The following is a 12474-nucleotide window of genomic DNA, read 5'->3' on the forward strand; positions in this document are numbered from 1 at the left end:
GACAACTTTACATCCTTGTGATTTGTCCTGTGGGCCGCCGCAGCTAAGAGAGAGCTGCTGCCGCTGTGAGCCCACCACGGAGCTGCACGACGAGTGTCGCCGCCCGGGCCGCCACCGCCGCGCGCAGATTCCACTGAGTGCCCGCCTGGCCCTGAGTGCCAGAATCAGTGTGAGTGCACGCAGCGGACCTCAGCCTCCAAGATTTGTGGTCGCTGGGAGTCCGCCTGTCACCGTCTCCGCTTCTTCCAGAAGCTGCGTGCTGTAACCTCTTCCAACGACCGGTATCTGGTGTGCAACGGGTCACGTAGGCCCCGGCCCTGAACTCAGTCAGTGTCATGCTTTGGGTGAATACGTTGTTGTCTCTTGGAGTCCCTACGGGCTGACGTGAATTGTACTTGCTGAAACGCTTTGAGAGTTTTGAGCTAAACTGTTAGATAAAGATATTATTTTCTATACCTACCAGAGTTGTGTCTTTTTGTGGTGTCATTGATGCCTTAATGTACGTGGCCATAAACGCTTCACACGCTGCCTCTGAGATAGGCCTAACTGCTCGTGCTACGTTACCACAATGTTGATCAGGGGTTGTCAAAGGGGGTGACCCACTTGCCCTGACTTAGGAAGAAGGGTCCCTATTTGGACAGTGGCACCAGCCAAGGCCAACGAGAGACCCCCATTTCTAACAGTCAGTTACAAGTCGGACCAGTGCCCCTGAAAGGATGGTGGAGTTGGGGCACGTTCACATCTTCTTTCGGTATGGCTGAAAGTACTGCCAGTCAATTTGTCGGGTGCTTCTGGTGGTGCGCAGGGTATAGGAAAACGCAACTTACTTAAAAAAAAAAAAAAATCGGGTAAACTGATGATCGGGACAATTCAAACAAACAAGTGTCGTTGACAAGGGGACAGGCAGTGGCCTGATGGCTAGCACTGTGGAACTGGGGTACCAAGACAGAGTCTCAGTGCTGGCTCAACATTCTGTGATTCTGGGCAAATCATGTAATCTTCCTGAGCCTGCACAAAATGAATGTGTACTTGTATAAAGAGCTCCAACACCTTCGGGTCAATTTTGCGCTATATAAAAGCTGCAACAAAAGTCAGAGGTCGGGACAAAGCCATATGGCCTTACGGCTCATTTATTGTGGTGAGTGGGGGCACAATAATGGGAGAGAGGGGAAAACAAGTAAACAAAAACAATGGAGGGAGCAGACGACAGAGCCAGCTATTAAAGATGCTCTCTGTAGAGTGGCTCAACAAAAAGAATGAAATAGCTCCTAAAAGCATGTGCATATGCTTGGGCCATGCTCTACGGGAGGGTCATATGCAAGAAGGAAGTGAACACTGCAGAGCTGACCAGCAGGAAGCAAACAATTGAGAGTGGCTTTGAAACTATCAACTGAAAAGTAATGGACGGCCAAGCCCACTAACTGTAAACAGCATGTCTCAAAGAGACAGTGCATGCGCTGTCTAGCCGAGACCTAAAAATGAGAATGTTAAAATGAAGAATGGCTACTAATAGAGAAAAAATAAAGACCACTGAATTAATGTCGATTTCAATTTTTTAAATAGAAAAGTGACGTTGATTAACTGGTCAGGATCATATATTTGCTTAAGAAAAATGGTAGATGTTGAGGTATTACTAGAGATGGACAGGAGTCTAGAGGTAGTTGGAGTAAAGGTAAAAAAAATAATAGGTGTGCATGTATGCTTAGAGGAGAGTTTAGAGGCAGTATTAGGCTTAGTGACAATTCCACATTTTCATTACTACACCCTTTCTCTTCCTTGTTTGGGACACAGTCAAATTTGATTTAAAAGCCTGTCCTTTATTGGGAGATATACCAATTAACTAGATTAGAGGTAACATTTAGAATTAGGCTACGTTCCACCTAATATTTTTTTCACTGTTTTCCATCTACCTGAAAACATGTTGTCTAAAACTGTGTTATTCTTCTTTACCATGTATATAGGCCCGCTGCATGTGCTTGAAAAACGGTAACATAATCTTCAATATCTCCTAAAATTGCCGTCCACCCACTCAAAGAAACTGTTGGCTGTCTTTGCCTAGTTCTTCACATTCTTATCACAATGATGTTAGTTGTTTACCTTTTCTAGCTCACAATGCTGATCATCTTAACTACTTCTTATACTTCAACACAAGCATAGCAGAGCAGCTGAGACAAGTTATATACTTGTCTCAGAGCAGCTGAGACAAGTTATATACTTGTCTCAGCTGCTCTGCAATACTACTAACTCTTACTGCTTTTTCAACGTTGACTAGGTGTTATGCCTTTCTAGCCTATACAGACATTAAACACAATAAAATCTCTTTTTTAACATTAAAAACAATAAAATATCTCTAAAAACAGAAAACAAAAACTTAGATAAAAACATCTTAAAGAATTCCCAAGACTGGCCTGTTCTTTGTATCTCTATTACAACCCACTCCTTCCCAAATACCTACAAATTGTATTTTCTTTTCTAAAACATTAGAAAACCATACCAAATAGTGACATAAAACTTCATTTTAACATTTCATTATATTTATCATTTCCAACAATATTCGAACCTGCAGAGGTGTCATAATACAGATCAATACCATTTTATGGCAAACAAATTTTTAATAGTCTCCATGGTTCGTTGTTCTTGTAATAGTAAACGATATGATTTAGCTGCAATTCCCCATTGTTAAAAATTGCTCATTCAGAAAAACTAGTTAATTTCATTTTTTTCTCTAAAACACGCAAAAAGTCACCCACAATTATGACCTAAAGCTATATTTTCACATTTCTTTATGGATGGTTATGTTGACTCCACCTGTCATTTAAATGCTCACAACACTTTAAAAAAATTGCCATACCATTGGTTAGTACATTTGTCTCATTCTTAATTTCAACATCAGTCTTTTTATTTCCTTGGATTGGATATGTCTAAGATAATACCAAAGATCCTTGTTAGACCTGACAGCCTTAGGGTGGTCTTCCCTCTACCTCTATTTTTCTGACCTCCTTTTTGATGGTTTCAGGACTCTGTGCACTTCACCATTGGTGACCAGAGCTAAAGTGCTTGTGCTCTCTTCCCTAAATATGGTAAATTTGGCTTAACCCAATTGTAAATTAAATGCTACTAGTGGGCCTGCAGCACTAATTGCGTCACCTACTTAAGTATCCCTCTAACCCACGGCTCAAGAATGCCCTTAGAGAGTCTGTATGTGCAATTTACCCTGCCACTTCGACTTGTCAAGATAAACCTCTTGCCAGACCTAATCCTTCCCTTTTTATACATATAAGTCACCCTTAAGGTAGGCCTTGTAGAACCTATAGTGCAGAGTGCAATGTATTTAAAAGGTAGGACATGTACTTTTATGTTTTGCATGTCTTGGCAGTGGAAAAACTCCCAATTTCGTTTTTCACTATTGCAAGGCCTATCTCTCCCATAGGTTAACATTGGGATTACCGTATTACATCTTTTAAGTGTAATTACCAATTGTGGAGGGATAGACTTTTTAAGTTTGGGGTCACTGGACTCACAATTTAAAATCACAACTTATGCTGCAATTGAATTTTTAAAGTACAATTGGAAAATGCCACTAGAGGTTGGCATTTACTTACTTTAGCCATTTGGTGCCTGGTGCCAGTCTCGGTTTAGTCTGGGCTGAATGACAACAGGACTTTGTGTATTCCCTCTAAACAGCCACACACAAAGGGATCTTTAGGTGTGTCTTGATGGGTAATCCTGAGGGATGGGAGGGAGGAGCTGGGCACTACCTTACACTTACTACTGAATAGGATGTGTTCTGTTCACACACAAAAGAGATGTATCGCCTGCTGCGCGAGCTGTAGACCTGCCTAGCCTTCAGAACCAGCGATTCATCCTCAGAACAGACACAATGCCACCACTGCTTGGAGAATCTCGACACATCTGACCCACTGTGTAGCTCGTAACCGTCACATCACTTCGGCTACACCTCGCATCGTTTTCGAAGTCGATGCAAGCCCGGATAAAGATACTTTTAGTTCAGCAGTCCCAGGTGGGTCCCTATCTCCGGTCCACGCTCCATCGCAATCAACCTGAAATTTTGACTTCGTGCAGGTCACAATAACCAATCTAAGCGCTTATTGCTTGTAAGCGCTATTTTACATATATTCTTTAAACATTCAAATCTCGACTTCTACTTGTGGAATTTTTGTCGTTTTAGTCTAGTTTTATTTATACAATAAAGCTCTATTTGTCTAACCTGGTATGGAGTCTTTGTGTGGCGTTTTCACTGTGTTACTGTTTAAAGTGTTGCACAAATACTTTACACATTGCCTCGTGAGTTAGACCTAACTTCTCTGTGCAAAGCTACCAGAGGGTGAGCACAGGAAAATGTAGGGGGTTTTGTCAGTTACGCTGATGAGGATTGTGATTCCTGCTTGTACAGGGTGCATACCACGGACAACCAGAAACCCAATTTTAACATTGCTCCCCCAATTCTGCAGATGAAATATTGTCACATTTAATATGCTTTCCGTTTGTCACTTTGCTTTCTCTGCACGTCCATACCTGTTCCTATAATACTGCAGAACGTGGTACATTTTGATCTTGTATAAACCATTAACTGTTGGAAGCCTTGAAAACGTTCCACGTGAAAGAAAACACCTGTTGGCTGACTGGTCATAATTTATGCACCTTTATATTGCAACAAGGACTCTATATATGAAATCCACTCTTTAATCACCCATTTGAGCCTAAAATCTGAAGTCTCTTATAAAACAACAGGACAAATATATAGAATCCTTAGTCATATTTGTGATCATCTACAATCCTTTTGACTTAGCTTGCTGTTTTATTCTTGCTCAGATTGCATAGTAACTAAATAAAGCAAATACATTTTAGTGTATGAAACAGGACTATATTAACTGCTTTGTATGAACAATCTTTCTATACAAATTATTGCACATACTGTCAGAGGGTTCTACTGATGGAGCAGATTTCATCTGCAGTCAGGAATTGTTTTATTTTTTGTGCTTCAGACAGACTGCATTTAAAAACATGGCACATGAAAAATATGAAAGTGAGGCCTATTCAGTCTGAAATGCTATTGCTGAATTTACATGTGTTTTTGCAATGTAGAGAAAAGTGGCCTTTTTAGGTTTGAAGATTAATAGAATGTTTTTCTCTCTTCCCAGCTCATTCCTTGCAATCTAAATTCACTATTTCGGTCTTATAAGACTTTGACTTGTTGCATATTTTGATAAACATTTTCAGTTAATAACACCTCTTTTTATAATGTGTGTGAATTAATAATGCACCAAACACTACACAGGGGGCTAAATGCTTTTTGCATGAAAAGCTATCTAAAACACTAAAGCATGTTGCTGTGTGCGCTGTATTGACTGTGTGCTTTTTAAATTTTACACTAAAGCATAAAAAGGCTTGGTTGCACATCGCACATTTATTTTGCATGTTGTCATAAATAATAGAAAAGCTGCTTTTCACTAATAGCTTGGCTAGGTAAACATGTATAAGGGGTATTAGTATGAGGGAGGGAAACATAATGGGCTGATTTACATGTTTTTTTATTTTTGGGCCTACCATTTAATGGCTGCCTGTGAAACCAGAAAGGCTATGGTTTGCTTTGAAAGAGAAGAGAGCATGCGCAGACACCAGCTTGACTCAAAATGCGGAAGGAGTCAAGGACATCTTGAACTGTACATTCTTGTGATTGTGCCAATGTACTAGTTAGTTAAAATATCCATCCTACTGCGCTGTGAAAGGAAGGAAGAGAATTAGAATGAAACATTTTTCCTAGCAATTGTTGCAAACGTATAAAATGTATTTATTATGTATGCTTCTTTTGTTAAAACTGGTATAGTCAGGATTTTAGAATGAGTCAGGAGAGTGAGACCTCATGCCATCATGACTGACCAATCACGTACAGGTTTTCCTGAAGATGCAACATTTTTGTGCAGACTGCCAAGAATTAGAGTATAAATAATGACCTCTCTGAAGGGGTTTCGGCTTCTAGGCTCAGATGGCTTTCTTAGCTCAGCTGGTTTCTTGCTCATTGTGGCTTAGGCTTTGCTTCATTCTATGGGTTAGGTACGAGATCGGCACGGGTGCAGCCTTGGGCGTCCGAGGAGAGCCAGGGGGAGGTTTCTTGCTTCCACGTCATATTTTGGCACAGCAGGCCACATTCCTTTGAGGCCTGTGAAGGGCGGGCTGTCCCACTCCTTGTTTGCTTTTTAGACACAGAGATGCATAGAGCAGCAACAGATAGAAAGGCTTTTTAGATTTAGATGCTAAACTTTATGCTTTGACTAATTAATTAGGTCTGAAAAGATTTATTTGATGTATGCATTCATTTCTCTTAATGGGAGATTTTTGCAAACTATTTGATTTTTGATTAGCCTTGCAAGACTATTTTTCTTAGAAACTCTTTAAGAGTTTTGACTGATATTTTGCGCCACATTTTCTTTCCTATATGTAATGCTTATATGCAGACTGTAATGTGTTCTGTATTAATGCTATTTTTCCTGTTTTCCAAATTCTGTAACCGGATTGATTTTACTAATGAATAAAGGGTCAGAGAAAAATTAACTTTTGACTAGAAAATAAAACCCTTTAAATACTCAACAACTCTCTTTATTGGCTTAAAAGAAAAATTGAATTTTTGACTGTTCATTTTTATTTAAAATCTCCTGAAGGTAATACATGGTGTGAAGGACCCAACACCTTTTTCAGTGGTAAATTAGAGGTAGCATGAGGGTTTTACATTGAGAAATTACCAGAAGAAATTACCGCTCCATCACTACTACCTTTAACACTGTCCATATTTGTATTGTTATAGTACTATTTATTATGGGTTCTACATTGTGGTCAACCTGACCAAATGAAAATAATTATGAATTTGTCATATTGTACTCCTTGTGTGTGTATGGCACTCATTTTCACATATTTATGCACTACTAGAATGCATGTAGTCAATATTCACAAATTACTACTATACTTTGAATATTAAAATCCTCTGCAAGCATATAGTGTAATCATTGCAGATAATTAGGCAGGTCTCTTAAGAGGTATTCCTTTTTTTATAATAATTTTAGCAAGAGTGTTAGTCAAGTAAACACTGGAAGGCCAGAGGGTGTTGAGGAGGAATGAGTAGTAGAGGCATGAAGATTTACAGGCATGGAGGCATATTTCTCAAACAATGGAACCGAGTGTGTGGACAAATGAGCGTGGAAGACAGGATCCGCATCTCAATGGATGCGTAATAAAAGGATGCCCGGGGCAGGGATCAAACACATAGAAATTGCCCTCTGAAACTGTGTCAGTCATAGAATTTTCATTTAATCATTTGTTTCTTTTGCATAGCAAGTCTCTTAAGAGTATCAGAAGTATGGCCAAGTATAGGCAGCGAGTTTGTAAAGGTGGAGAAGCTTTGGTGGCTGATCAGCATAAGTCCTACTCTTTCCTGGCTGGTGGAAAGTACAGCGGCTTTGCACGGGCCAAGGAGTATTGGGATGGTTTCCACGGATCACTCTTTTCAATGTGCCATCACAACTACCTTTCACTCACCTGTAACAGCCTGGGGCACAAGGACAAACCGTGCCTCAGCACTTTAATAAATAACTTTTCAAGACATTAAAGATGCTGAGCATCTATCAGAGAAAATGTTACAGCAATTTCGATATGGTAAGTGTCATTTTCCAGTTGCAAAATCATAGAGGTTTTTCCTTTAAGAAAAATTGAGTTATCTTTACTAGACCCCACAGACCTAAAGGGTTATTACATACCCCTTTGTTTGGGTGATCATACAAATTTAATATTTGTGAAAAGACTGCAACTTCGTGTGAAAGAGTCAATCCTAACTACTGAAAACATATTTGAACCCAATATTTATAGAAAAAGAGCAGACTGCCAAAAGGAGGCATTGTACCGCATATCCCTAGAGCCACAAAGCATAGTTGGTAGTACAGTACTATTATGTACTGTACCAGGTGCCGCAGCGAAACAAAAAAGCTAAAAGTATGCACCTATGTTGCTTATTGTGATATGCTCTCCAAGGGATGAGAAGCCTTTCTTTCTATCTGTGGAAGGATTTGAAAATAAAACAGAAGAAAGAAGTTGGATTGGAGCAGTACTTGACGAGGGAAGGAGGAACTGTATTTAATGTGAAATTATGCAATATAAGAGGACCTTTGCTTGTTAAAAAGGTGGGACAATGCCACCTGGACAAAATCACAAGAACTGCAATAGCACAACCTCGACCCAATTTCTTGTTTACATCCCATAGCATCAATGCAGTAGACCAGAAACACCAGTTTTCTTTCTTCAGTCTAGAGTAATGTTATCAACAAAAATGACAGAAACTAAAGAATACCCGGGAAATATTCCAGCAAAATAGACACTTTGTTTCTTTTAAATGGGAACCTTTCCCTTATTCTGATAGTTGGTATAGTTGGGCATGTCCATTTACATGAAAACAAGTTGCATACCATTTTTGCCAATCACACATTTTCTACGTTTGGCCTAGGGCACCTACGCTTATTTTTGTATTTGTACAAAACTGCATCACCTTGGGACTTAGAACAGTTAAAATGGCTGAATGTAAGCTACAAATTGAACAAAATGTTACAAGGAATACACCGGTAAAGTAAATGTGATACAACTTCATGAATACAGCTTTTGAAATTGAAATAATTAGTATTAACTGCCACTGCAAAGAAATAATTGACAAAGTTTGGAACGATTTTATTTGCCCTCCCTTAAACCAGACACAAACACAGAAAGCAGTTTTGTTTAAATATTTTCAACATAAACATGTATGATGTACCGTTTATTATGGGCATTTATTCTAAGCACTTCCAATTTTAGAAGGCAGGGAAGCTGAAGCATTTTGAAAATAAAAGTGTGTTTTCCATTATCACACATTTTTTCTTAAGTGGGGAAACTTTTTCCTAGCTCGTTAGCTTCCAACTCACTAGTAGATCAAGTCTTAAAATGTACCTGCAAGCACAGAAGGAATGGAGGAGGTCCACATTCCGCACATTTGATGTAAGGTTCCATGAGGTAGGAAGAACAGCCTTTACAAGGTGGCTTATCAAAAGGATCACCTATAGCAGTAACAAAAGAAAATATTTAGGTATACCATTTTTCACATACTTTGAGGTTACACAGCAATGCGAATAATGATCACATTCCCTTAACAAGTGACTTTAGCATGCTGCCTTAACTGAATGCTGCTTATTAAATTCGCATAGGACTCCACTCCGTTTTCCATAGTGTAGAGCAAGAGGAGGCAGGGTACCAAATTCCTCACAGGAGGTATTCTGTCTTGCCACATATTTACCATCACCACTTCCACATGCTTGCACAGACACTTTGAATTAGAGCTCATGAAGTTAAGGCATAAGCACTCAGTTTCAGCCTCGCCACTGTCTGCTGAAGAACAAGGCTTCTGCAGCTAAAACACTGATGCATATCAAACATTCTCTTGCTCTCTCTCACTGACTGCAGTCAGTCTTCGAGCTGGCCAATTCAAGGGGTGGAGGGGCAGCTGAACCAGCAGCAGCAAGGTTGCTTTTGGCCATCACCAAATACAGTACACAAGTGCACACATGAAAGACAGCAGTAAACAGCCACTGCAGAGACCAATACAAGCACGTCGCTTTCGATAATAGAACAGGAGTCCTGTACTTCAAGGGAATCAAAGACATAGCAGCTTCCAGCAATGTGTTTGACTCAGACACTTTGAACCTACACGAGCCAAATGTCACTGGTGTATGGTCTATGAAATAGTAAAGGGAAATGTTGTAGGGTAGACCCTTATGACAAATATGGAATAACTTGTCTTTTACATAGCTTACCAGCGTTGCAATTTAGGCAACCCACAGGCATCATTATTGCTCATGTTATCCTCCTTATTTATTTATTTATTTATTTATTTAGCGATTTGTATAGCGCCTGGTGACCCAAGGGCATCCCCGCGCTGTAGAAAAAAATTGTTATCCAATAGGGAGAGGGAAGGGAGGGGGAACATTTATTTCGGGAATAGGTGCGTTTTCAGTTTTTTGCGAAAAACCAGGTAACTGGCTTCCAGTCTGAGGGTGCGTGGGAGGGAGTTCCATCTCACGGCCGCTTGAACCGAGAATCGACGACCTCCAGTGAGTGTCCTTTTGAGTTTGGGGATGTTGGCCAAGTGCTCATTATCCGAACGGAGGGATCTGGATGCTTTCTAGGGGTGACCAAACTGCTGAGGATAGCAGGGCCAGATCCGCTGATTAGTTTGTGTGTCGTGCACATGGCTTTGAATTCCACCCTTTGGCGCACAGGGAGCCAGTGCAGGGCCTTAAGGGCTGGTTTTGCTGACACTCTCGCAGGAAGGTTCATGAGCAGACGGGCCGCGGCGTTCTGTGTCCGCTGCAGTCTCGTCAGTGTGGCCTCTGGGGCTCCCAGGTAGACCATATTGCTATAGTCTAGACGGGACAATACTAGTCCCTGGATAAGGAGTTTCCTGGAAGCAGGTGGTAGTAAGGGGAGAATCTTACGGGTAGTGCGCATGAGCCCAAAACAGGTGCCCGCAGTTTTGGCCGCTTGCGTCTTCATGGTGAGCTCAGGTTCGAGCCATACTCCAAGGGTTTTGATTTCACGCTTCGGGGAGGGGATTTCTCCGAACACGTCAGGCCAGACTGTTGGGGGGGATGGTCGCCCATTGTTTTCCCAGGAGCATCACTTCAGTCTTAGACCCATTTAATTTTAGTGATGAATCACTCATCCAGCTGTGGATTTGTGTGAGACAGTTCGCCAGGTTCTCTGGAAGACTTTAATGCAGGTTCAGTTACAGGATCCAATTTTTACATAGGAAGCGAGTCAAGATGCTCTCAGACTAGGATTATCTGTAAATCGAATGGTAATTGTTTGTGCTGACTACCAAATGCCCCACGTAAGATCAATTAGGTTACTCTACTTTCAAAGAGTACTGTGTACAAGAAAATAAAACTGGCACTGAGGAATAAAGGACAGCCTGTCCCCCTGTTACTAAGCACAGAGAATTAAATGTGTGGACAACAAGATATTATATATATATATATATATAGATAGATCCAGTATTTGACTCTTCTCCACTACATTTCTTTTCAAATTGCAACTAGGACTGGTCTTTCACATGCTTCTAAATACTCCTGAACGTGCTAGAACCGAGACTCCAATAAAATAATTAGACAGTGTTGACCAATTTTAGTGAAACAGGTATGCTGGAATTTGACCCCAGGTTCTCTGTATCCAAATACAGCAATTTACCATCTAGATCACATTTATTTCATTTTCCTGTCATTCCTCCTTCATTTCCTTTCCTTCCACTGCCCTTCATTAAATCAGCCTTTTCTTCCCTTAGCTCATCATTCCTTCTGACATACCCTTACTCTCCTTTTGATTGTCCATTATTGTTAGGTCCCCAACCAATCCCTCAATTACCCTTCCTTCCCCTTTCCCTGTGAAGATGTGAAGTCGTGCTCCCCAAAGTTGATGAGGCTTGCTGTACCCCATCTAACAGAGACTCTCAACCTAACCAACAATACGGGATGCTACCAACTTAACTGGAAAACAGCGGTTATCAATCATCTATTAAAAAATGATCCTACAGACTTTAAAAATTATCGATCCATTTCTTTACTCTTGGTACCAGCCAAGATTCTGGAGAAACATCTTAACTCACAACTGAGTGCGTATTTGGAGCAAAATCTCCAATAATATATTCATTTTGGTGGATGCTAGGCAAACCGTGCTGTTGATCTTACTGGGCTTGTCTAAAGCATTTGATACAATCTCGCCAAATAAGTTGATCAACAGGCTACAAGAAATAGGGGAAATTGATGGAACACATGCCTTTGTGGGAGAGTGATCTCTTAGCAGAGGTGCGAGAACTACAGTGGATCCAGGCATGTGCCCTGTTGGGCATTGAAAACCTGGGAGATATCTGAAAAAGGGGAAAAGTAATTGACTTTGAAGAACTGAAATTGGAATACTAGATGTCACACACAGAGAAATTTAGATAAATACATCCAACACATTCTCAAAGAGCACACGTGCACAAGGGTGACCAAATACCAGAGATCGCCCGGTTAGAAGACAGAATATTCACAGAGCCACTAGGGAAAAAGCAACATCGCTCATCTACAAAAAAATAATGAACAACGCTCCGGACCCACTAGTGGCCCTAACGGAGTGATGAGAAACCGATGAGGGCTTCTCGAGGAGGACGATTGGTTGGAAGTTACTCAGAGCCCTACAAAGGTGGCTGTGATAGCACTGTTTAGTATTATACAAATCAGGATTATACATAGATCCTACACAAGCAGGTCAGCGCTGTATGCAATGGGTAAATGCGACTTGAATGCATGTGTGAGAGGCTGTGGGGAAGAGGGTACTTTCTTTCACCCAGTACGGAGCTACCCTGAGTTAAGACAATACTGGGGTGCCATATTGGCTAGAATGTCCAAG

The 12474-nt window shown here is 40.8% G+C and overlaps 1 protein-coding gene across 2 annotated transcripts in view; it reads right to left on the reverse strand.

Annotated features, from left to right (window-relative positions):
- Nucleotides 1-12474, reverse strand: part of TADA2A (transcriptional adaptor 2A) — a 279922-nt gene that overhangs the window by 250133 nt on the left and 17315 nt on the right. For both annotated transcript variants that reach the window (XM_086954889.1, XM_086954888.1), the window contains exon 2: nt 8983-9089. In XM_086954889.1, coding sequence (XP_086811015.1) covers nt 8983-9089 — 107 coding nt within the window. The remainder of the gene's footprint in view (nt 1-8982; nt 9090-12474) is intronic.

The sequence above is a fragment of the Lissotriton vulgaris genome, chromosome 2_1, assembly GCF_964263255.1.
Source record: "Lissotriton vulgaris chromosome 2_1, aLisVul1.2, whole genome shotgun sequence".
Taxonomy (NCBI): Eukaryota; Metazoa; Chordata; class Amphibia; order Caudata; family Salamandridae; genus Lissotriton; species Lissotriton vulgaris.